We start from the raw sequence: 26729 nt of genomic DNA, 5'->3' as shown, positions 1-26729 counted from the left end.
TTTCTCTTAATGTAACCATTCTATTACTGGAATTTTCTATCTAACCCGCGCGCAAATAATCAAATTTTGTCATAGTTTAAGTGTGAGAAGATAAGAAGTGTTGCAGATTTCTTTTTCCAGATTGAGTTCAGGTGAGGAGACCAGTAAACTAACTGATGTCATATGCTTCTCCTGAATCTTTAATTTTATTGCCCAGGTTTTTTTTACAAAGCCTCTTTTACATCTATGTGTGCCAGCTAATGATTAAAATCGCAGTGAATAGGTATGCCATATTTCAGCAGTTTTTTTTTAATATTCCATCTTTAGTTTCTGGCATTTTCTATTTTAAAATGTGTAAATGGCATTGCTTTTTCATCTTTGAAAATAGGCACTACACATTTCGTTAACCAAAATCTGAATCATTAAGTTAACTTAATTTAAATTAGTTTGAAACTTCATTCTACACAAGAACACTTTCCTGGAGTATAACGTTATATTTATTTTCCATCTTTCTCGTACATATGATTACTACATGTGTCTTAAAATGGGGATTTCATTATATTGTAATGATTAGAATACACTTATGCTTTCAAATGTAAAAAAGCGTGATGATACTTGCGATACCGCTGCAGTGCTCTACCAACTGAGCTAACAAGCGAACTGGGAGCCGGTCACTGTGTTTGTTTCAAATAAATCCGTGAAGTAGTGAATAAACGGCTGTGGGTATACGAAAGTCATATATTTGAACTGCGCCGGCACTGCACCGGTATCGCAAAGGTCATGGGTTCAAATCTCGTACAGGCCTGAATTTTTTTCAGGCCTTCTTTTCACTACTGCTTAAGTAGTGTTCATTACTGCGAAGATCGCTTTCGTATCCACGTCTTTATCCACAGTTCAAATATATGACTTTCATATACTCACAGCCACTTAAAAAGATTGTTTGGTATGGCCGTTGTTCGTTGTTAATCTTTGTACCCAAAAAGCTACTGAAGGCACTGAACTTCAATCTTTATGTACACAAGGCACCCTCAAGGTGGAAGACTAAGGTATTCTTGGACAACAATTTTGAAACTCCTTTTTTCTTCTTTTTCTCCGCTCACGTTGCGTGTATTCGATGTTCCGACACGTACGTCGTTTTAGTCCGCTCTTTAGTCTTGCGTTCAATTGAAACAGAGTTCACATTACTTTTGGTTGTTATTTGATAACAATAAAACTTTCCATCCTTTTCCTTAAACAAAGTTGCGTTTTCATCCCAATAAATCCATCATTACTCTTAAATGTGCATAGAAGTTTTAATCTATAACAAATTGTAGGTGACAAATTTTCTTTTTAAAATTAAATTCTTTACGAATGCCGCCAAAAAAGGTTGGAATCAAATTAATTTATTCCTACCGGCCCTTCAGCGCGGTGCTTTTAGAACGAGGAAATTTTTGTTCTTTGAGCACTTCGTGAAGTGTTTTTTTTGTAGAACGAGGAAACTCTTGTTGATTGTGCCCTTCGCGCGGAGCTTTTAGAACGAGGAATGCACTTCGCGCGGTGCTTTTAGAACGACGAATAGACTTGCTGTTACATTCCTGGTAGAGTGAGGAACTTTTAAGCAACTCCTTTGATAACAAGAAAATAACTGACTTTCAGAGTTTGGCCCATTGCTGCGGGACTGTTAATAGTCTATTTCCCATAGTGACAGTTCTCTTAGCTTCAACCTTCTCTTTAATAATAAATAAATATACAAAGGTATTCCCTTTTCCCTAAAGTGGACACAATTATTACAACTATTTTGTCCAAGAAAAGGGTTTATTATTTCGCTTTCTCTTTTCGCCTTTTTTTCTTGGTCTTTTATTTTTACCCTCTAAATACCTGAATTGCTGCAAGGAATCGTCAGGATGAAGGTCACAGTAATACTGTCTAATAATTTAATCATGTCTCTACACATGGGGAAAATGTAACATACTAAAAGTTCACAATGATAATAATAAAAAACTGAAGAAACTTTCATTTTTGTCAAGTAGGGGGGGGGGGGATGTTTGAGAGGGGACCTACACTTAATACTTAGTGTTAAACCAAGTATTCCCAGAGGACAGTGACAACAACCACAAGGTTTTACATTACACCCATATAGAGCTGTAACCAGAAGTCAACACCCTTCTGCTAAGAGATAACTATAATTATTTGCTTCATTCATGTACATGTATTTACTTCTATTCACAACTTGTCTGAATGTGGAGACTGAAGTTCAGTGCACAGCTGTGCCATCAACACTGACATTATGAATGGAAACAAAATGGTCAAATCCACTATTGATAAGAAATCTCAGATGACATGCTGATGTAACAGGAATCTACAAAGGAAAAAACATACAAATAATATCAAAATGTAACAGCCCTACATTCACAATTAGGACTGAATATTTGTATTTTTATACACTGATCAATTCTAAGTTTCAACAACTCTCCCCCCCCCCCCCCCCGAGGAACCCATGGCATTCAACTGAAAGTGCATGTCTTTCCATCAGAACACACACATGGTTCAGAATGCCAGATACATATATTTTAGACCTGAAATACCATTGAAGCAGGATTCAATTTGCTGAATTCTAAATACTTACCTTAATCTCATCTCTCTGCATCTGACCCTCTAAATGTTCATACTCTGTCACAGATAACAATTACACATTATTAATAAATTGCATGTATGTTTCGTTGAATTTGTTAGTTTTAAATTCTACAGTCAACCACACCCTGCAATCAGTCAGGCCTGGGCCATATCAATGTGCACTGTACTGTGCTGTCAGTGATCAAAAATAGAGGATTATTTGACTGAATGTCCTTGCTTAAACTTGTTTTAATTATTTTGTTATCATGTTCATAATTTTTTCCTAATTAAATTTTCAAAGTAAAATCAGGCTATCAATTGTATCATAAATGGTAGCCTTACTTTACATTGTGAGACAAATGCTTTTAAAAAAAACCATTTACCTCTAATTAACCAGGATGAACAACAACATTTTCTATAACATATCTATGGCTTCTTTTTACCTTTGTCCACAAGAGGTTCAAAGTCTACTGGTTCTGTTTTTGTGCTTTTCTCAATGCAGAGGCTTTTAACTGCAAATAAAAATTCATATGTGCTACAAAACCTTGAAGCTCCTGGTTTCCAATGAGCTGGTAACCCACATGTACCTGACTCCTCACGAAGACTTTTCTCAATTTTTTACATCACAATAAAAAAAAAATTACGTCTAATTTTTCACAATGCAGCACAAAAACAATGATGTAGCCCCTGTGATAAAACACAGGCATGCATAGCATGCAAGAGTTATTTTTTTGGCAGGGTGGGTTGAGATGGGACACTTTGCATACCTAATGTTTTCATTTTTGTGACAGGAAAAGAGCATAACTTTCAAAAGAACAAAAAAATATTGCATTACTTCACCATAAGAGAAAGAAAAAAATAATCTAATTTACCTGAACTCACACAGGTAGTTTTTGGTCTGTTGTTTCTATGGTATAATATTTCTAAGCAAAAATAGAATGCAGCAGCACCATGCTTATACTGTTGTCTCCTTAACACTCATTGTTTGATTTCGTCACACAATACGAGCTATTCTTCATTGAAGAGAGAGCACGTTGCATGGCTAGAGACCAAATAATGGTTGCGAAAGGGACTATGCTTTCTACTGTTCCACTACCAGAAAGAATATCAAAATTATTTGTCTAAAGTTAGTTGCCATAAAAATATCATTCTATGTAATTTTACTGCAAAAAGCAAACTGAAACTCTGTTGGACAATGCTGTTACTATAAATAATGAAATGCAGGTTATTTACATGGAAATGACACAAGATTGAGCAAAGTCTAATGTGGCAAAATGGAATTTGATGGGTGGTACAATTCAAGCATGTGAAACATTGCCTACTGTTCATGTAGGGCAATGATTGGGCATGTTCTGATTAGATTTTGGATGTTGTTTTCATGGTATGTGTTTGGCATGTGCATTGTAAGTAAAGGAGCGGAAAAGACACCTTTTAACTTTAAAAAAGGATGCAAAAAGTTAAATGGAAACCTTTCGTATCACAAGAAGTCTTGACCTTTTGATGAGGATCTTACGAAGGCCACAAACCATTGCCCTTCTCAAATGAGCCCAAAATATTTGATTAATGTCATTATTTGTGCACAGCTCCTTAATTCCATGACATCATTTGCAAGAAAAGCTATGATTGGTACAAGATATCAAAATGTTGTGAGATGATTGGTGTAAGATATATACCCCAATGCAGCAATCTTATTGATGTGAGATACATTACATACCCTAATGCAGGGATCTGATTGGTGCAAGAAACATACCATTCCACTCACTAACATAGAGTTATTTATTCATTTATGAAAAAAAAAAAAAAACTCAAAAACCATTTAATTGATAATGCCCGTGTTACATTACACTAAACACAATTTCAAGATCTTCCACCATCATCCTCACCATTTGAAGATAGGAGTTTTATATTTCCAATGCTCATTAATGCACTAAAGGTGATGATGAATTCTTGAGGAAACATTCCAGTTGTTGGCCAGAAAGTATCAAGGCTTCTATGGAGCAAAATAAAAAGACAATTAGTTCTGTTTTGGCTGATCAGGATGCAGCCATAGGAGTTACAGATGGTAAAATTTAAGACTCACAGATTACAAAGACCCTTGTTTGAAAATGCAAGAGCATGACTATATATAATTTAAGCTGCTTCACATGACCTCTCACTTTGGCTGTAAGACTTCTAGATGGGAACTTGAGTTGATTCTAAACAAGCTTTTTAGCCATAAACAATTGACGGCTCATGATCTTAAAGGTATCATTCATCAACCTTTGCCTTAGAGTTTTCCATTTACTTGTTACTGAAATGTACTATAATAAAGTAAAACCCAGCTAACTTGAAACCCAAACTAACTCAAAGAAGATCCAATTTTCCCTGGATTTGACCCCAACTTTTTCTGTCATTGGTAAAATTTCCACACAGCCCCATACTGTTGTAAAACAAATCTGTTTTCTCAATGGCAGTGTATAGTTTCAGTCATTGTTTTCTCTATTCAAGAACTGAATGCATAATGTAGTATGGGGCTGTGTGGAAATTTTTACCCTGTCATTAAATATCACCTAACTTAAAGCATTCTCTGTTTCCCTTTGGAGTTTGAGTTTGCTGAGTGCTAACATAGTTTTCAACTTTTGTGTGACATTACCAAGTACAGATAAAAGCAAGCATCTGCAAATATTGCGTTACTCTTCATACCTTTCTTTTCTTAAATCTTGCTTTTTCAGAATAAACAGATCATGCACATTCAAGAGGGCCACGGGTTACCATGACAACTACTACAGTAAAAATGTTCACGATAGTACATGTAGAATGATTAGGTCATGGTCTACCAGTTTAGCAATTCCAAAAAGCATAGCATTACTGGGTTTCAGATAAATTGGAAGTGGTCTTGAAATATCTCAATTGTCTTTATCAAAACCTCAATTAACTTTGCTTGTTCGAAATTTGAAATGTTTGGCAAGATCTTCACCGAACGTAAAATACTTACCCATCAATGATATTTTCTGGTGGATGATTTTCATCAAATGATGTAGCAAGGGCAATAGTTGCTCCAGCACTACTTAAAGCCACGTCAAACATGTTTTTAGTGCTATTTTCTGAGGAAGAAAACCCTCTATCTCGCAAGTGAGGGGTTCAAAACATTTCAAAATCGATTGCCCCGGAGAATACTGGGCCGAGCTCCATGCTGAATATGCGCAGCTTGGTTTTAATTGCTGACAAGTAGCATACTCATGTTCAAGATGGCGGACGTTTCGTGCAGAAATTGTGGCTGGCATTGATAAGAAATGTTTCCACTAAATACGAAACAATTTTCTGCTGCATTCCTGGATGTAAAGCGTAATAGTCAAGGTTATAACGAGGAGGTCAGTTCAGTCGACAGGGATGCAACCAAGAAACTACTGCGGCCCTTCCATATTTCCAAATCGGGCCTTCTTGTATTCCACAATGTCATCATCTTGGGACCATGATGTGGAATTTCATGTGGAATTGTGCAAGAAGAGAATGTTATCCACCCGCTCATCATTTGGAATCAAGAGAAGACTCACGAATAGAACTGCGAAGAGCACCTGAACAATCATGTTATTCAGTTCTTCCGGAATTTGAATTACATCGCGTAACTTCAAAACATAAAGCACGAGAAGCAAACGAGCGACAGAGTGCGGAAAACATTGAACTTTCAAGACTAGTTAAAACACAATCTTTAAACAAGACCTCTTCTACAAGAAGTACTGATTCTTCTCGAAACAATGTTTGTTGTGTGGAAGCAGAACCACAAAACAGAGGTATCCTCCAGCAATTTAGCTGTGAAGAAGCAAATGTTTCCAATGAGACTTTTGTTAATAACAAATTAAGTAAATCGATAAGAGCATCCCACTGGGATAGTGACATGAAATCTTCAGAGTCTGAACATTGTATTGTCTCAGATTATTTTGACAGAGAATCAAAGCTAAGTCCAACTTGCAATGTACTAAGTGAGTTGGAAACCAAGGCGGATGTTAATGGTATATATGGCAGAGAAAGTTTGCAAAGCGATTTAGTCTGTAATGGCGATTGGTGTCTAAACAGTGACAATATTTCAAACCTCAAGGATTCGACTGCACCTCTCATACCTTATGCATATAGCATTGAGGAGGGTGATTTTGTTGGCAAAAAGAAATTTTTAGAGAGATTGCTTGAGACAGAGCTGCAAATAAAGCCTTTGACTCTGGTTAAGGATGGCATTTACAGCCAAAGGCCAGTTTCAAATACTTTTACCCTAAATCTGAACTTGGAGACAGTGATGTCCGTTCTCTGCACTGATGAGGAACATTCAAAGAATGCTGAACACGGTGATATTGATCTATGTGGGAAGATTTCCATTCTGTATGGCTTCCAGGATACAATAGTGTCAGTGGTTGCTAGTGAGGTGGTAGGAATGTATGATTATATCTCAGGAGCTGTGTATGGATTGCAGGGATGTTGTCATGATGACACTGAATATCAGTTAAAGGTAATTTATTGCTAGATTTTCTATTGGTATAAAGAGGTTAAACTTCCTTCAGGAAGTGTTCAAAGATGAACTTTAACCTTTAACCCCTAAGAGTGATTTACTTCTAATTTCTCCTTACAGTATCAACCTTGATTCAAATGTAAAGGTTATCAGAATGTAGGAAATAATCACCAACTTAAGTAGTTCCTGATTGTCAAACAAATTCTCCTTGTCAGTACCAAATGTAAGGGCAACAGTGTGGAGACTATTAATACTAATTAGAATGTGCAGGGTAAGGAACTCAAAATGAGAATTAAGCTTTTTTTAATTTTCCTTGACTTGGCCAATCAATTACCTAACTGAAACATTTTGAAGTGAAGGAGGAAAGAAAAGGTGAGGTTACAGTTGTATTTATTAGTTACATAACAAGAAGTGCCATTTACCAAATTTATAGCAAGATCAACATTGTTAGGCACAGCTAAAGTAGACACCCCAAAGATCTCCATACATCCAATAGTTCCAGTTGCAACATTATGCCATTTTTTTTTTCATATTAAAATATGCTGCTCTTATTGAGTATTGTTGTTTATCTCATAATGTACTCACTTTGAATATGGATGGCGATGTTTCAACTGCATGCTAATAAATTTTATTACATAAACTGCGGTGTTATATAGGGATTTCCAGCCCTAAGAAAAGCCATAACAACAGAGGTAAAAAAAAATATGTTTTTTTTCACGAGTGTTTGATGTCGCCAATCAGCTGCTTACACATCACTCGCCTTTTGCACCACTCAGTCATGTTGATGAATGAATGGCAAAGCCCTCACTGTTGTTTGTCAGAATTTCCTCAGATTATGGCTGCTAAAAAACCGAAAAATCCTTATCGCTTACAGACAGTAATGTTCAAACTTTCCTAGAAGGGGAAGAAAATCAAAATGCGAAAAGGAAAAATGAAAGTTATGTATTCAGTGGCTTTGGTAATAATGGGAAGAAAAAGTTTGTGTGCATCATGGATTCTCACGGGCTTACGTGTGAAGCCATATCAACAGTACAATAAAGTGGCAAAATTTGGAAGAATGGAAAAATGACGCAACTATTTGCCTTGGTTTAGAGGCAAGTAGAAGAGTTAGGCTTGAAACTTTTTCCACTGACTGTCCTTTGACAGGGACATGAAATATTTAAAATTGCCATTTTAGCAGGATATGTTACAGTTGTAATAATATGTATCGAACAATCTAGATGAACTGTGTTCAAATGAACACTTAAAATTTATGACAGATTTCTACAATTCAGGAATGTTTGGAAGAGATATTTGAGCAATCTGTGGATATAAAAATGAAAACAAGTGTGAGCAGTGCATAACCCATGCAAGGGCATGAGGTAAAAGCAAGAAAAAAAGGGAAGCTAGGAAAGGGTAAAGCAAGGCATGGTGTGCCACTGTGCCTAGAGACTCCACAAAATTCACTTAAATTATTTCACAGTGGTCATAATACAGGTTAGCCCCAGCATTTCATTAGACTTTCCTGACAATTTTTGTTTACCCACTTATACTCCTGTAATTATGTTATTATTTTGGTTGATTTTAGTTGATTTATCTTTTCAATCCAGGTGGAAGGGAAGTGTTATTTCAGGCAGGTCCTGAACATCCTTGGCTGATCAAGACATATTCAGAGGTAGTCCCACACCCCTGTGCACAAGCTCTGGGCCAAGATGTCTTTCAGAGTGGAATCATACCTAGTGACACTGATTTCAGGATTTACAGGGACTTTGGCTAAGTACTAGGTATCTGAATTATGGAATGACACCTAGAGACTGATTGAATGACTGAATGACTGACTAAGTGAATAAATGACTTATTGACTAATTGTCTGAATGAATGATTGAATAAACAACTTGATGGCCGGCTTACTGAAAAACTTACTGACCTACTGACTGAATTACTCTTTCACACTGACAGATTGACTGACTGATTGAATGACTGACTGACTGATTGTATGATTGACTGACTTACTGACTGACCGACTGAATGAATGAATGAATGAAATGCTCCTTAACTGACTGAATGACTGGTTAGTATTTGATCAATTCATTATTCACTGATTACCTTATTGACTGATTGATTGTAATCTTAGTGAAAATCTCTTTTGCATTGAACCAATCTGGTTAGCATACTAATAATTTTCTGATGTGTAGGAATGGACCTTGCCTATATTGCCAATGGTTATGTTTATCACACAAATTACGATACACCAGCTGCTGTTACTCCAGGCTCTATTCAGCGTGCTGGTGATAACATACTGGCTTTGGTCAAGAGCATAGTTAATTCACCATTTCTTGCTGACCCTGGAGAGTATCGTCATGGTTCCATGGTGTTTTTTGACTTCCTGGGAATTTTTGTGGTACATTATCCTGAAAGAATTGGTTTGGTGATAAATCTGACATCAGCTTTTGTGGCAGTTATTTGTCTTATGAAAAAATTCCTTCATTTTCCAGCAAAGAGAACCATCTTTGAGGAGGGTAAGGGATAATCTACAAGTAGATATCTATTATTAACATTCTACATTTTCTAAATTTTGAGCTAAAAATGAGCTATGAAAGCATAGGCCTTAGAACTGACCTGAGTACATCTTCTTTTCCATATGTGAATTAATCAAAGTTTTGTGGTCTAAAAAAAAAAATCAAAGCTACACAAAATAAACAAGGTAACAATGGGTGTTTTTTTTTTGTTTGTTTTTTTTTTTTATCAACTCTTTTAGAGCATTTCGTAAAATATGATTAGGTCATTTTTGGGACTGGTAAGCTTTTATATTCTGTTCATTGTTTCCATGCATGTTGATAATATTGTGAACATTTTCAATTTTCTGTTAAGCCAGTTTCCTACTGTTATAGGAAAAATGGCATAGATGAGGGGTTTCATGCAATTTTTACAAGATTGTGGATCTTAAAGTACACTGCAACTGAAAGCCTTAACACTCTTTTTTACTGTTGTTTTTCATCAGGCAAAGTATTAAGACTCGCATCTGGTATAGGAGACCTTATCATCTCTCTGTTCATCCTATTACTTTCATGGATAGTTGGAACATCATTTTCTGTGGCTGTAGGTGTCCTTCTGACATACTCAGGTCACTCACTAACTTGGTACTGCCGACCCCACCTACTCTTGGCATTATACACAGCACCATCTCTACTGGGCATTGGTTTGGTTCATTTTCTCATTAAGAAGTCTATTGTGGCAAAGGTAGACACAATTTAATTGTCAATTTAGTGAAAAGCAAAGAAAATTTGACAATTTCCTTTCTTCTTATGACCAATATATTTGATCTGGGGGGTGACAGTCAGGGACTTCAAGACAAGCTGTTGACCGCCAGAGTTTCACCACATACTTAATAACATGTCCCTGGTTACTCTGGTCAAAATGATTACCTTTTGGCCTTTTAATCAACTTTTCCCACTCACATACTTTTGCTTCATCTGATGCCTACTTCAAAACATTTTGAAACACCTGGACAGCATGGGGAGAAATGAGATGCTAGTCTCCCTAAGGGGTTAATGGGTCAACAGAAAAGGTAATATTGTTTTGCCTCCTTTTTGGTCTGCATAATGTTATTGTGGTGAACTGATCATCTCAAGTCTTTGTTTGCACTCATTTGAATCTCATTATTTGTCTCCATTGAAAGTGAATTTTATTTTGTCAGGTTAAAGATTTATCAATGTCTTAATTCATTGGTTTGATTGTTCAACATATGAAAAGAACCAAGAAAAAAGAACAAAGAACAACATATGAAAAGAACAAAGAACCAAACTTTATATTTTCATTTTGAACTCTGCTTTCAGTTTCTTATGGCAGAATTTGTAGCACTTAGCTGTGTAGTGTCCTCCTTTTCAGGCAGTAACTGGTAAAATTCATCACTAGTAGCACCTCTTGTTACTGCCTAAAATCACTTGATATTCTGGAAAATTCAACATTTTAAAGGATTGGTCTGAAAATTTAACATACCTGTTTTACTTAAAATAAGGGAGAACAGTGGCTATGCACACTTGTTATGCTTCCAGTGAAGCGGAACAGGTTAAAAGTCAAATCAAGCAAAAAAAACCACCAACAATGGGCTATGCATAAGCATTTCCTACCAGTTTAAGTTTGGACTGCATCTTTTGTTCATGTTGTGGGATACTTTGCCATACTGCATCTCAGCATCAGCTTCAAAAATCTTATAAATTTATTGAGGACTAATCACAGATCCAAAAATGAAGATGGAAATTACAACCAAAAGATAGTGTTTTCAATGTTTTTTTCCTCAGGAAAAAGCTGTGTCAGAGAAGAGAGAAGACAACATTCCTCTCAAGGAAAGGATATCTAACCAACTTGTGAAGAAAGAAGTAGAAACATTTTATGCTGCTTTCCTTGTCTGGACAATAGTCATGTTGGTAATGTCATATTATCGCCTGGCTTCAGCACATTTACCATTGCTCTTCATCATCTTTCCACTGATTATACGAGTTGTTATATGGGACAATGTATTAACTGCAAAGACAAGTCATGAAAATGTTGGAGCGTTTTTGTTTATGTATCTCTTAGCTACACTAGTACCTGTTCAGTTTTGTATGTATTTGACATTTGCTATGTTTGATGTCTTTATGCCTATTATGGGTCGAGCTGGAACACAAACACCCCCAGATGTCTTTATAAGTGTCCTGTGTGCCTTTGGAGTTGTACTGTTGACTTCTTATATGGTGAGTGTGCTCAATGAAATTCGATCAATTTGCTGATTAAATACTGTTAAAATTCTGATAAGAAGATAATTAAGGGAAAGTTTGTACTTGAGCCAAGCAAACCCCTGAATGGGATGCCAGTCCATCACAAGGATAACCCCCCCAGAATTTTATCAGGCTTCCCTGACAAACTTGGTTGGTACCTACTCTTACTTCTGGGTCCAATTGTTTGAAAGGTGATTAGTGCTAACATACAGTGTAGGTTTATATTTTATTCTTGGTTTCTTTATTCCCTTGTTTAAAAGCCTTTTTTTTGGGATAATTTTCTCTATACTTTTTAGAGCATTCAACATCAAATTGTAGACAAAAAGAATTCTCCTGAATGATCTGAAATCAGATTTCACACTAACCCTGGGTTATCTTAACCCAGCTTTGAACAACTGAGCCCTGGATGGAGAGAGAGAGAGGGGGGGGCACAGAGAAAGTGGTATGTTTCTCGCTCAATAACACAACCCAATGACCTGGCCAGGTCTCAAAGTCAGACCTCCTATCAAGCCAGAGTTCAGCAAGCTAACCATTTGGCCAACACATCTCCCACAAAGTTCTAATATGCTTGTATAATTTAAATTTACCTTTTTTTTTAGGTTAGCACTGTGTATGTTCTGGGAAACCTCAAGCTTCCAGCCATATTTCTTCTGTTTGTTACCACTGTAGGAATGGTTATATCGCTCTCAGGACTGTCATTTCCTTACTCAGCCATCAATCAGTGCCCTAAAAGGGTGTTCTTTCAGGTAAGAAGAAATTCATTCAATCAATTCATTCAATCATTTTCCTGCAGGATTGTACAAACTGTTTCAGCTAATTGAACTATTTTAACTAGTTGAACCAATTCAGCTAGTTTTAGCATTTTTTCTAGTGGAAGCAAATCAGCATGTTGACTATTTTAACAACTGAAACAAATCTAGCATATCTGTGCAATTTGTTTAGTTTAACCTACTCAGCTGATTTGACCACTTTAACCAGTTGAACCTATTCAGTTAATTTGTGTTTTGTTTAATTTACCGGTAACTGTTTTAGCCAATTTTGGTGGTAACAAGACAATGTGAACAAACAAATAGTATGCCAGTCTCCAGATTGAAGTGAGCAGAATGAACAGACAAAAATTGTATTCAGATCAGAGGTTCTCATATAAAAAGTTTAACCCTTTGCACCAGATCTCTTTGCATTTCCCATAGTACTGACAAGGAGAATTTGTTTGATAATCAAGAACTTCCCTAAGCAATGATCATTTCCTTTATTCTTACAATGACCTGAAACAACTTCAAACAAAGTTGAAGCCTTTTCTTTTGAAACATGTCTCAACTTCCCCAGCCAGGATTTGCTGAAAATGCAAGTTGCAAAGCCCTGACACTGTGCATGCTTGCATTTTAATTATTCAAGCCTTCAGCATAGATTATTATTTTTTGAGGGTTCTAAAATCATACAGGAGTGTACATTTTCACAACCATTTATTAGACCATTAAACAGTGGGTATGTTCACACCATTGATGATGCCATCCAAAAGATGTTTTTCAGTTAAACCTCTCATCAACATTTTTTCTACATGCAGCACACATCAAGAACATTTTACAATAATGCTGGTGAAGGGGTTCAACAAGATGCAGGTGCCTGGATCACTCCACTAGAGTATCTTGGCATACAGCCATTCAGTGATATACCCATGTTTAAAAAGGCTTTGCCTGCACCTCAGGACGGAGTTTATGGAGGTTTTCCTTATTACTTGCCATTGAGGCATATCGTGCGGTATGTGGTACTTGCTCATTCGATGTTCTTCGATTGGTCTCTGGTTATTCATTGCATGGCTAATTCACTGGAATTTCATCAAAGAAAAGTATGGAATAGAATACAAGCTGTCAGGCTTTGCTAACTTAATACGTTAGACAAGTTGGGCAGAAAACACAGCTTTGCTTTAACTCTGGAATGGGAGGGGTCAGTAGAAAATGGAAAAGAATTATTCTGGCAAATCATTAGCTCTGTGTGCTTAATTAATCAACTGGCTAAGAAATGGGGACCATGTGTTATCTATTAAGTGTTGATCTTCCTTTCATGCCATGTGATTTATTTATTTTGCTTACCTATCCTTGAATGTTTAAGGAGCACCTTCATGGCTACTTGATAACAAAGCCACAGTAAACAATAGGTACCATGAGCTGTCGCACTTTTTTTCTTTCACTGTTACTCCAAAATACCTATAGCATTTAGTTTGTGACATTTACTAGGTGATTTGTTATACTTGTTCCATAGATCCTATATATAGAGAAAGAATCCTGCATGAACTTAACTCTGAATTTTTTTGATTACCATTCTGAATATTTAAAACTACTGTCTAGTTCAATTTATAATTCTGTTTAATAACTGTGAAGTGTTATATTTGCAATCAGAAAATCTTGGTATCTCCTTGGTCCTCCACCTCAAGTCAAAACATCTCCAATGGAAGTGAAATTGCTACATAGGAAGAAACAGGATCAAGTTTACTCATTTAAATTCTCAATATCAGGTCAGGTTTCTCTCTTTTAACCCTTTGACCCCTTGAAGTGACCAGCATCTAATTTCTCCTTACATTATCATGTCATGCATTCATATCTCACCAGTGTCTGACTTCTAACTGCCTTAGGTCCTGATCACATGGCTGTATATGTATCACCTGCTAGTGACGTAGATTTGCTGACCTCTTCCCTCGGTCCCCTTTTACCAATTCAAGATGGTGGAGACAGAGTTGTGTACTTTATTTACTATTCTCATGGTACTGATGTGGGGCCCTGGGAACTATCGCTTGAGCTTCTGGTGAGTTGGACAATTACAGTATTAATCATACTCGTGATTAACAAATTAGACTCCTGCCTTGCGGTCGTCTGACTTTGTAAGCTTCTGAAATGTTCCATAACATTTTGTATATACATGTATATATATATATAAAGACTCACTTATGTGGTAGTTGGGGTAGTTGTTGTTGTTGGAGCAACAACTGTATAGAAAGCTATACTGAGAGAGAGTTACTGCTGAAGATCACTTATTTCAAGGAACTGTGGAGACAGCAGTGAGATTGTGTCAGTGGTGAGCTAGGATTCAGACTGTGGTGGGCTTAATTAAGTTTATTAATGATAAGTATTTTACTGCTTTGAGGAGTTGCTCCTTCTCAAGAACATCACTTGCTGTTTAATAAAATATTAAGTTTGTAGGATTGTAGTGTTTTCTGTTAGTTAGATTATACAATAACAAAATAAACTACCGGTATTAGTATCTGGTGTTTGAAAATTGATAACCTTAGTCTGTAAGCAGGTTCTTATTATAGGTGCTTTGGCACAAGTGTTTCTTCACCTGCAGGAAAATATGAGGCCTTGAGTAACACAGCACCACGGTTGTAGCAATGTACACCCTTTAAAAAGTGCAAGACTTCATTTTGTCGTTATAGAAATGAAGAATGCTTCATATTGTTGTTACAAAAACAAACAATGCTTTTAGGGTCATTACTCAAACATATTTCAGTTCTGACTAAATGATTGCTTTCTGTGTACTAGTCAAAGTCTCCATGGTGGAAATGAACACTGCATAAGTGATAAAAATTTCTCAAATTCACAAAACGTTTGTGAGTTCAAAACAAGTTCATATCAAATGAACAATGCTTCATTTTGTTGTGGTCACTAGAACATATTTCTTTTCCGATCATCTTCTTCATGGTATTATTAGGAACAAACAGCGCTTTATTGATGAAGATTTCTTAACTTCATTACCCATTTACAGTCTGTCAGTTAGGTCTTTTCAGTATTTGTTTCCTCAGGCGACATGACTCAGGATTTCTGGCAACATGACTAAAAGTTTCAGGCAACTTGACTCTGGTTTTGAGCAACATGACTTTTGGGTGACTTGACTTGAGCCTTGGTGAACCCCCTCCCTGACCTGTCTCAAGTATTCCCTTGGGCAGAGAAACGCGGGTCCTGCAGTGCTGATAGCAAGCACTTGCTCTCAGGCTTATATATCCTAAGATTCTTTTAATTTAAATATCATTTCAGCCAAAAAGACACCTCCCGGCCAAGAGCATTTTGTTGGACTTTGCTGTGGCAGCTCATTATATTCACGGTAAAGAGTCATCTTCACCTTTCCTGAAAGAAGTCATTCAAGCAATTCCAGACTGGATTTTTGCTAATGACTGGGTGGACACATACAAGAGCTGGTCTTACACTACATAATTCCCTGTATTGCAAGAATGCATCAGTCCAAGACCTTCTAAGCACTACTATGAAATACTGAAAAACAAAATTTCAAGCCAGGAATTTGAAGAATTGCACCAGTTTGAAACAGTTCACAGGTTGAAAATTATCATGAATATTTTTACATTTTAGGGCGGATGACCTCAAAATTATTTATCAGGATTGTAAGAAAATTTGACGGGAAAAAAATGGATGTGAAATAACACATCATCAGAAGTCAGGCTGGTCATACATGAATCCAAAAAATTTTAAAATCGCCTTAATTAATTTATAACGATTTTATCTGGAAATGAAATTAAAATAAAACTAAGGAATCAAGAAACATAAAGTAAAGGATTGTTTGGTAGCCTGTAGTCTGTCAGCAGACCCTCAGTATAATGATCCCCTTTAATGCCCAAGAGTGCCATAGCGCATATTGAGGGCATAAAAGCATAGCCCCCTCCAATATAACACTTGATGTGCCACCCTTCAACTTTTTGTCTTTTTTGTCTTTTTACTGTATTGGTCAAGGTTATATCTCACAACAAACAATGCTCTAGGAGCTACAATTTAAGCTATAGTTTATTTAACAATTGGTTCATACGTCTGTGTGCGTTCATCGAGATATGAAGCACGCGGGAAGTTTGGAGAGCACGAAAGATGCGCAAGAGTTGCTCGAGGCGTAGCTCTAGCTTCTTGAGTGCTCTCTAAACTTCCCAAGTCTCGATGAACGCACAGCTGACGTACGAACCAATTGTTTTATAACATTTTCAACCCGATGGAAAATTTTTTTCTCGAGGGATTTGTTTGCTGACGTCATGAGCGTGCACAATAGGAATATGAAGCACGCTCGCGCAATTGAATTTGATTACTAGCTCTGTTCTTATATAACAGCGCGTAAATTTGTTTAATCAAATTCAATTGCGTGAGCGTGCTTCATATTCCTATTGTGCACGCTCATGACGTCAGCAAACAAATCCCTCGAGAATTTTGTACTCAATCAAAATATAAAGTTCATTTACACGCATGAATTCACCTGTCAGTTTTTGACCAATCTAAGACAAGATCGTTTACAGCGTAGCGAAATGTTTTCCTGAAATAAAATTATAAACGCGCTGAAGCGTAGCAGAGCGATAATCGACCCTTTCACAACATTTAAACCATCGGGTTGAAAATGTTACAAAACAATTGGTTCATACGTCAGCTGTGCGTTCATCGAGATATGAAGCAAGCGGGAAGTTTGGAGAGCACGAAAGATGCGTAAGAGTTGCTCGAGGCGTAGCCGAGAGCAACTCTAGCTTCTTGAGTATATACCCCATATGTATAAGGCAAACAAAATTTCAACCTTTTTTTTTTTTATTTTTCACTTTGAACACTCAGTATTTTTAGTTACATCCTCGCCTGTTAGTGTCGTTATAGCATACCCCTGAAAATACCTTTGAAATGATATATTATACGTGGTCTAAAGGTTCATCGTTCTCGTTTTAGAAAAATTTGGCATTTCCCTAAGGAAGTAAAGGGATAACCGTTTCCGCACGAGTGATTCTTTGCTTGCGGGAGAATATGAGGCCCTGTGTGACGCAATCCAGTCAGCAAGGGATTTAGTACTCATTATTGATGCTAAACCCCCGTCAACTTCTCCCTGACATTTTTCAAACTTTCCTGTGGAAAGAGAAACGCATGTCCTACACCCTGTTCAAGCAGTTTAGTTAGAAAAATGGAGCATGATGCTAAACTGAGCGACAGTAGCGGCAGAGCGAAAAGAGGAAGGAGGTTTTGGATTGAGTTGGATAAAAGTGGAAACCTTGATTCTATTTTCGCTTTGCTGCCACTTTGTGCTGTTCACTATTGTGCTCCATTTTACTGGCCGAACACCTGGAACAGGCTAGTTGTTTTCAAATTTTAAGCTCTTAACCAATTTAAAAGGGATATAGCTATCACCCCTGGCTTTTACAAGCCTTTAAAGAAAAAAGCTGAAACGAGTTGGAACTCCCCCTATTGCCAGCGTAACTGGCATTATTGTGTGCGCTTTGATATGTTAAACCAGGAGGAGCCTTGGAAACATGTGACAAAGCCATGAGAGGCTTGGAACAGGAAAAGTGGTTTCTCTGACCAAATCTCCACTTCTTATGGGGAGCCATTTGTGCCAATATCATCAACCGCTGGTGACAAAACTCAATCGTTAGTGCTAAAATATCAATCGCTAGTGATAAAACTCAATCATTAGTGCTAAAATATCAATCGCTAGTGACAAAACTCAATGTTAGTGCTAGCAACAACTCCACGAACTCCTTGTGACAGAAGAAACCTTAGGTAGACCATCCTGTCTACCTACCTCTCGCCCTGACTTGAAACCGACTCAAAGCCCGAGTCTCCGAGGATGACGCAACACGCGCTTAGCGCGAAAAGAACAACAGCACAACTCTGTCGATTGTGACTGTGCTCGGCGCCTGATGGACAGCAAAAAACCCGTTTTCTTTAACTTCTCGATGCAAAACATTAATTAATTGCAAGAAAGCCTCATTTTTGGGGGTTAGAGCATTTATTGTAAGAGAAACTCAGTCCGACTCAGGACTGATCCTGAGAAAAAAAATTGTTTATCTCTCTTGTATGCTACATTCGCCGCCGTTTGCAATTTGTACACAACATATTTTATCATATGAAAATCCGACAGTTTTTGTCCTGCGCAGTAAGCCATCAAGGCTTGATATTTTGGGAAAGTTCCATTTTTCAAGAGAAGATCGAACAACGAAATAAACCTTACAATAATTTTTTTTAAAGCGGATGAATAGAGAGAAATATGGGTCAATGTTTGCACATTATTTGAATGACTTCAATAAGATAAAATAGATATATGGGATCGGACGAGGTAAAAGTGATTAATGATAAATGGACTCTCCCCGGGGATAAAGTTAATTCTGTTCTCATATGGTTCAGCTGGTTTGTGCTAATTTTAGTTAAAAGTAAAACTTGTCATTAGTAATTGATTAAAAGATAACAATCTTTCAGTAAGCCTTTTGTTCCAATAGCCTTGACAATTGGTCATCAAACGCTTGAATACGTATATGTTTTGATAGTATGCCAAAACAGTACTAGCACTTTGCGCCTTCTGTACGCCTCTCACGCTTTAAGTTCAATAGAAAATTACTCCATCACCGAAGAAACTCAACTTTGAAAGGTAAATGGACACTTACGTATTTTATTTTTTTTGTCATGAATGCATGGTGCGAGTATTGAAGCGGCCTAGTTTTGCCGGTAGTTTTTCTTTAATTTTTCACCTTTCAAATGCGAAAAAAAAAACTTCAAGGAAGTTTTCTCTTTCACAGTGATGACATTTTAAACAGGCTAAGTCTTGCAAGTTTACAATTGTAGTAAATGAAAAATGACGAGTTCAGACCTGATAGTTTTAAAAGCGTGATGTATACCATTCAGTTTAAGATACGGCTGTCTAAGAAAGCCGTAATCTTCACAAGAAACGTAACCAAAAATTGGTTTATTATTTGGTTGAAAGCTGTATTGAGAAAAAACATTGACAGTTCTCTGGCATCAAGACGACTGAGCTTTCCTTTTATGTATCATTGTTATGGACGTAAAATGACCTGTGGTAAAATATTCTGTGAATTTCCATTTTTGAAAGAAAGAAATTAGCTTTTAGGACGTATTTCCTATATCAGTAATGATGTTTTAAAGACGGTTGGTCTTGATAATTCACTTTTATAATTTTGGAAAATCGGAAACGATAGGTTCTGGGAAAAGATTTCAAAAGCGTGATGTATATTCGTCAGTTTGAGACAGTTGTTTAAGCCGGAATCTTCACAGGAAACCTGGCTCAGAATTAATTCATTCTTTCGTGAACAGGTGGAGTTGAGAAAACATGTTCAGGTCTTTTGCTTCAAATAGACCGAGCTTCCCTCTATGTACCACTTTTCATAAACACAAAATGACATATACTAGAAATAGAAGCTGGCACTTGATGGGGAACATTTTATGCCTATTTGAGATTTTATGGACTTCAAAAGAGGTGTGAGGTCTTCCACCCAGTTTTTTAATTAAAACGCATGGTGCTAAGAACTTTGCAAATTTCAATCATTTTAAAACACTCCCCACGTATATCGCTGGCTTACATCTGAAATAAGGTATTCTCTTTTTTTTTCTTAATCAGGGTGAGTGATACCTGATACTCTGCTTGCTGCTCCAGAGTAAACTGACATGAAGGTATTAAAACGTAAAGATGTTTTGCGCATGCGATCTAAATTTAGAATGATGCCCCTTTGCTCCAAGCTTACGTTCTCGAAAGTCGTCTTTCACGACTTGAAGTCAATGATATGTCACCTAAATGAAGAGTTAAAAACAACAGAACAAGACCAAAAACATCAAAACAAATCAAAGGCGGAAAACACACTTTGCACAATATTGCGGGAGGTATTTTACCGTTGGCCTCACATTTGTCTTTAGAAAAAGCAATACATTGAGGTATGAGTGAGACATTCGGCCACAAAATGGCTGGCAATTGTTTCAGGAAGTTCGGGTGATATGGAAAAACCTCACTACACGGACATCCGATGAAAAAAAAAAGAATTCGAAGGAGTAAATATTACTGTGCTCGAGTGCTGTTCTCTCGTTAACCTCAAATAAGGTAAGACTCGGCTTTAATCATCAAGCTACAGGAATATATACATTGAATAGTGATAGAAGTGGCCCTACTGTACTCAATTTTAGGCCTGAAACTTTAATCGGCTAAGCTTTGGGATTTGCAGTTTAAATCTAAAAAAAATTGAGAACAAACGGATCGAAAAGGCCATTTGTTTATGTTTTATGCAATCAAACGTGAGTTTGTGACAAGGTGGATCTGAGTCCTATGTGCTTGTATGACGTATTTTGGTGTGAAAACCACTTTGCAGTGAAATTAGAGCAGCCAACAAGCGTGGTTTGAAATCGTCGTCGCTTAACCGGAAATTAACAAATTCAGTTGACGCCTCCATCTTTCAGTGAGTGTCTTACATCAACGCGTTTATTTTAGTTATTTATGTTTACCAACTAAAAACTATCAAGATTACACAAATGAAATGGATGTTTGTATGGGAGTTTACTATTTTGCTGGCAGCGCCCGTGGGTAATATGAAGCGAATCCTGTGTTCTAATTGGCCACCCAAGTGGGCAAGATGGGCCCATCTTGCCCGCAGGAGATTTCTCGCTTTGATTCAGCGCAAGAAAAAACGTTACTTAGAACGTACAGACAAGTTTCTTAATGTTTGAACAATAACAGCAATAGAGTCGCAAAAAGCGGCAAATGACAGTAAAAAAAGAGAAAACATTAAGATAAACTTAAACGACTCTCCACAAACACAGTGAGCTTCCTTTCAAGTCTTTCGAAATTAATAAGAGTTGATTCTTAATAAAGCAATGATCTTTTGAAGTATTATAAATCCTTTATTGACTAAGCTTGTTCGGTCTAGATGGCTGGATATCAGCCTCATTCTTTTTTCCGTGTTATTGACCTCCACTTAGTCTCGTCCATGAAAACGCAACAAAGGAACTCGGCCAATATCTAGCCCTCGTGACCTCACGCTTGTTTAATATCGTATATATAGGATAAACTAGTAAGATTAACGTTTTTCATTGATATTAATTTGAAAAATAATTTTATTTTCCTGAAGGGATGCTTCAGCCACAAATTGTTTTCCTTTTAGTGATGTCATTTGCAATACAATGCTTCGGTATGTGAACACTTTATTCTTATTGTCCACACATGTGTTACAACTCTTTTCAGATGCCTCAAGCTGAGAAATTTCTGAAATGAGAATGGCTAAGAGAGTTTACCATTTGGTATAAATGATCAGTAGGATAATTTTGGTTTTATGAACTGAGTTGATAATGTAAATTGGCCACCGTAAAGACTTTCAAAGCTGACATTTCAGGTGCTAGCCCTTCGTCAGAGTGAATGGAAGAATTGTGGGTTGCATGTGTGTTTATATGCAGAAAATGGAACCAAGCTATTGGTGCGAACATGGTCACAAGAAAAACAAGAATAAATTAAGTAAATGAAAACTTTGAAAACTTACCCTCTTTATCAAGTGATAAAAAGCATGGTTTCCGCAGGGCATTTGGGACACCTTCCAACTAAATATCGATCGCAGCTTCGCCGTTGGTGATATGAGTGTTGGACGCCCATGATTTTCAATTTTCATTAAAAAGTTACGTAACATCACTCACAGCCCACTGCAAGTTATCAATATCGGTCCAATTATAACGAAATTCGATACCAGCAAGATCTCCCCTAGTAACACCCTAGAAATACACTGGTGAGGAACCCTTATTGTTTCACTTTGCAAATCCAATTATTATTTATTTATCGCTTACAAGAATTCTCAGCCCTTATTTCAAATAAGTGACTACTGTAATAACTGAAATTCTTGATAATGGTCATCTGTGAACGAATCAGGAGGCAATAATTCATTCAAAAATGTGAAAATTTTAAATTACAGTGAAGTAAGTTCAACTTTGAAAATTATGGTTTTTATTAACTATTATTATCTCATTTTCTTTCTTTTCCTGCGGAAATTTATAAACAAATCAGGATGTAAGTGTCTTACTTAATTTATTCACTGTTAGTTAGGAATGCATGCGCGTGGCTTTTTTCTTTCATTAGATAGTAATACTGACAATAATTAATGACAGAATTGATCAAAATTCAAATGATGTATATAATTCATATAGACTGATACTCTTATAAAAATCAGGGACAGTCCTTTATTATGGAATCTGCCTGACTACTCGATATACAAATAAGATGACTCTTCTTATGTTGATAACTTGAATCCACTTGCTTTTATCAAGAATTCTATCAAAAATTCTCCTAATTCTTAAAAAAAGTAAATAAAATTAACTTTTCAGATGACTACTTTCTTTTAATAATTACGAATATCGAATTCTTTTTTTATATTAATAACTTCAATCTCATTACTTTATCAAAAATTCTACCAAAGATTCTCCTAACTCTTCATTATGAGAATGAATAAAATGAACTTTTCAGATGATTACTTTCTTTTAACAAATAATACTATCTCTTTACTTTTCATGTGGATTTTGTGGAACAAATCAGGGTGTAAATTTCTTCATACTTTACGTAATGGTTTATGAGAACTTGGCTTGTTATTTTGATGAGGATACGGTGATATGAGAATGAATAAACTTAATCCTCACATAATTACTTTCTTTGGCCGAATAGTTTCTTTTAAGAAAATTCTTTTCTTATATTGATAACTTGAATCTCTTTAATTTTATGAAGAATTGTATCAGAGATTCTCCTAACTCTTCAATATAAGAAGGAATGAAACTAACTTTTAAGATGAGAAATTCCTTTAACAAATAATACTATCTCTTTACTTTTCATGTGCATTTTGTGGAACAAATCAGGTCGTAAGTATCTTCATACTTTACTTAATGTTTAACGAGAACTTGGCTCGTTGTTTTTGATGAGGATATGTTGAAATAACTACCGTTATATGCAGTATCGATCAAGTCTAAAGACATCCTCATAATTGATCAATCCTATAAACTTATCACGCCCAAGATAGCCCATCAAAAAGGACAGATCATCAGTGATTTCAAAATAATACCATTATGGATATAAGGAAAGTGACTTTTCTTCACAGTATATTTATTACTATCATTTAAGTCCTGAATAAAGTATTCTCCTAACTCTTGAATTTGAGAATGAATAAAATTAATCCCTAATATAATTACTCTCTTTGACCGAATAGTGTCTTTTAGGAGAATTTTTTTCTTATATTGATAACTTGAATCTCCTTACTTTCTCGAAGAATTCTATCAAAGATTCTCCTTACTTTTCAATATAAGAATGAATAAACTTAACTTTTCAGATGATTACTTTCTTTTAACAAGTAATACTATCTCTTTACTTTTCATGTGGATTTCGTGGAACGAATCAGCTCGTAAGTATCTTTTTTACATTACTTTATGGTTAGCGAGAACTTGGCTCGTTCTTTTTGGTGAGGATATTTTGAAATAACACCGTTATATCCAGTATCGATTGAGTCTTAAGACATCCTGATAATTGATCAATCTTACAAAGTTATCACGCCCGTGAGAGCCCATCAAAAAGGACAGATCATTGGTGATTTCAAAATAATACCATTATCAATATAAGAAGAACGACTTTTCTTCACATTCTATTTGTTATTATCATTTAAATAAGTCCTGTATCAAGTATTCTCCTAACTCTTGAAATGAGAATGAATAAAAGTAATCTCTCAGATAATTGCATTTTTTGACCGAATAGTTTCTCTCAAGAGAATTCTTTTCTTATATTGATAACTTGAATCTCCTTACTTTCTTGAGGAATTCTATCAAAGATTCTCCTAACTCTGCAATACAAGAATGAATAAACTCAACTTTTCAGATGATTACTTTCTTTTAACAAATAATACTATCTCATTACTTTTTATGTGGATTTTGTGGAACAAATCAGCTGGTAAGTGTCTTCATACGTTACTGAATGGTTTATGAGAACTTGGCTTCTTCTTTTTGATGAGGATATGGTCAAATAACTACCGTTACATGCAGTGTCAATCAAGTCTAAAGACATCCTCATAATTGATTAATCCTATAAAGGTATCACGCCCATGAGAGCCCTATCAAAAAGGACAGATCATCAGTGATTTCAAAATATACCATTATCAATATGAGCAAAAAGACTTTTCCTCACATTATATTTGTTATTATCATTTAAGTCCTGTATCAAGGATTCTGCTAAGTCTTGAATATGACAATGAATAAAATTGATCCCTCAGATAATTACTTTCTTTGAACCGAATAGTTTCTTTTAACAGAATTCTTTTCTTATATTGATAACTTGAATCTGTTTACTTTTATGAAGAAATGTATCAAAGATTCTCCTAACTCTTCAATATAAGAATGAATAAAACTAACTCTTTAGATGAGAACTTCCTTTAACAAATAATACTATCTCTTTACTTTTCATGTGCATTTTGTGGAACAAATCAGGTAGTAAGTATCTTGATACTTTACTTAATGTTTAACGAGAACTTGGCTCGTTTTTACTTAATGTTTAACGAGAACTTGGCTCGTTTTTTTGATGAGGATATGGTGAAAAAACTACCGTTATATGCAGTATCGATCAAGTCTAAAGACATCCTCATAATTGATCAATCCTCTAAAGTTATGACGCCCATGAGAGCCCCATCAAAAAGGACAGATCATTACTGATTTCAAAACAATACCTTTATTAATATAAGAAAAGTGACTTTTCCTCACACTATATCTATCATCATTTAAGTCTTGTATCAAGGATTCTGCTAACTCTGCAATATAAGAATGAGTAAAGTTACTCCCTCAGATATTTACTTTCTTTTGCCGAATAGTTTCTTTTAGGAGAATTTATTTCTTATATTAATAACTTGAATCTGTTTACTTCTATGAAATATTGTATCAAAGATTCTCCTTACTCTTCAATATAAGATTTAATAAAATTAACTTTTCAGATGATTACTTTCTTTTAACAAGTAATACTATCTCTTTACTTTTCATATGCATTTTGTGGAATAAATCAGTTTGTAAGTGTCTTCATACTTTACATAATGGTTAACGAGAACTTGGTTCGTTGTTTTTGATGAGGATATGGTGAAATAACTGCCGTTATATGTAGTGTCGATCAAGTCTAAAGACAATCTCATACTTAATCAATCCTATAAACTTATCACGCCCATGAGAGCCCATCACAACAGATCATCAGTGATTTCAAAATAATACCATTATTGATATAAGAAAAGTGACTTTTCTTACTATTATATTTATTGTTATCATTTAAGTCCCGTATCAAGGATTCTGCCAACTCTTAAATATGAAAATGAATAAAATTAATCCCTGACATAATTACTTTCTTTGACCAAATAGTTTCGTTTACGAGAATTCTTTTCTTATCTTATATTGATAACTTGAATCTCCTTACTTTTATAAAAAATTCTCCTAACTCTTCAATATAAGATTAAATAAACTTAACTTTCAGATGATTACTTTCTTAAAACCAATAATACTATCTCTTTACTTTTCATGTGCATTTTGTGGAACAAATCAGGGTGTAAGTCTCTTCATACTTTACATAATGTTTAACGAGAACTTGGCTCGTTTTTTTGATGAGGATATGGTGAAATAACTACCGTTATATGCAGTATCGATCAAGTCTAAAGACATCCTCATAATTGATCAATCCTATAAACTTATCACGCCCAAGATAGCCCATCAAAAAGGACAGATCATCAGTGATTCCCTAATATAATTACTCTCTTTGACTTTTATCAATATAAGACTTTTATCAATATAAGAAGAACGACTTTTCTTCACATTCTATTTGTTATTATCATTTATGTAAGTCCTGTATCAAGTATTCTCCTAACTCTTGAAATGAGAATGAATAAAAGTAATCTCTCAGATAATTACATTTTTTGACCGAAAAGTTTCTCTCAAGAGAATTCTTTTCTTATATTGATAACTTGAATCTCCTTACTTTCTTGAGGAATTCTACCAAAGATTCTCCTAACTCTGCAATACAAGAAAGTATAAACTTAACTTTTCAGATGATGTGATTTCAAAATAATGCCACTATAATATGAGAAAAGTTATATTTATTATTATTATTATGATCATTTAAGTCCTGTATGAAGAATTCTCCTCACTCTGGAATTTGAGAATAAATATAAAATT

At 35.6% G+C, this 26729-nt stretch overlaps 2 protein-coding genes across 2 annotated transcripts; one reads left to right on the top strand and one right to left on the bottom strand.

Annotated features, from left to right (window-relative positions):
* Nucleotides 1–458: 458 nt before the first annotated feature.
* Nucleotides 459–5728, bottom strand: LOC149037549 (intraflagellar transport protein 25 homolog). The gene is made up of 5 exons (XM_089187852.1): nucleotides 5546–5728; nucleotides 4455–4561; nucleotides 3015–3083; nucleotides 2585–2628; nucleotides 459–2317 (listed from the first exon to the last, which is right to left on the bottom strand). Exons 1-5 carry the CDS (start codon nucleotides 5635–5637, stop codon nucleotides 2213–2215), a joined length of 417 nt encoding a protein of 138 aa, XP_089043978.1. The 5' UTR covers nucleotides 5638–5728; the 3' UTR covers nucleotides 459–2212.
* A 2525-nt stretch (nucleotides 5729–8253) lies between these two features.
* Nucleotides 8254–16335, top strand: LOC149037548 (endoplasmic reticulum metallopeptidase 1-like). Its single transcript, XM_089187773.1, has 9 exons — nucleotides 8254–8811; nucleotides 9223–9546; nucleotides 10029–10267; nucleotides 11329–11760; nucleotides 12384–12530; nucleotides 13349–13542; nucleotides 14181–14296; nucleotides 14414–14583; nucleotides 15810–16335. The coding sequence occupies exons 2-9, from the start codon at nucleotides 9225–9227 to the stop codon at nucleotides 15984–15986; spliced, it is 1797 nt and encodes a 598-aa protein (XP_089043899.1). The 5' UTR covers nucleotides 8254–8811; nucleotides 9223–9224; the 3' UTR covers nucleotides 15987–16335.
* The last annotated feature ends 10394 nt before the right edge of the window (nucleotides 16336–26729 follow it).

Source organism: Pocillopora damicornis, chromosome 11 (genome assembly GCF_964200805.1).
Source record: "Pocillopora damicornis chromosome 11, jaPocDami1.2, whole genome shotgun sequence".
NCBI classification, from domain to species: domain Eukaryota; kingdom Metazoa; phylum Cnidaria; class Anthozoa; order Scleractinia; family Pocilloporidae; genus Pocillopora; species Pocillopora damicornis.
This window is presented reverse-complemented; position numbering and strand designations above follow the sequence as displayed.

What these genes read in the sequence shown, in the direction of transcription:
- LOC149037549 (XM_089187852.1), bottom strand. Translation starts at nt 5,637, where the DNA reads ATGTTTGACGTGGCTTTAAGTAGTGCTGGAGCAACTATTGCCCTTGCT. An exon ending in AAAACTCCTATCTTCAAATG is followed by an intron (nt 3,084 to 4,454) that starts GTGAGGATGATG and finishes TTTTATTTGCAG; the next exon opens with TTAAAAGCCTCTGCATTGAG. An exon ending in TGAACCTCTTGTGGACAAAG is followed by an intron (nt 2,629 to 3,014) that starts GTAAAAAGAAGC and finishes TATCTGTGACAG; the next exon opens with AGTATGAACATTTAGAGGGT.
- LOC149037548 (XM_089187773.1), top strand. Translation starts at nt 9,225, where the DNA reads ATGGACCTTGCCTATATTGCCAATGGTTATGTTTATCACACAAATTAC. An exon ending in CTAAAAGGGTGTTCTTTCAG is followed by an intron (nt 12,531 to 13,348) that starts GTAAGAAGAAAT and finishes TTCTACATGCAG; the next exon opens with CACACATCAAGAACATTTTA. An exon ending in AACTATCGCTTGAGCTTCTG is followed by an intron (nt 14,584 to 15,809) that starts GTGAGTTGGACA and finishes ATATCATTTCAG; the next exon opens with CCAAAAAGACACCTCCCGGC.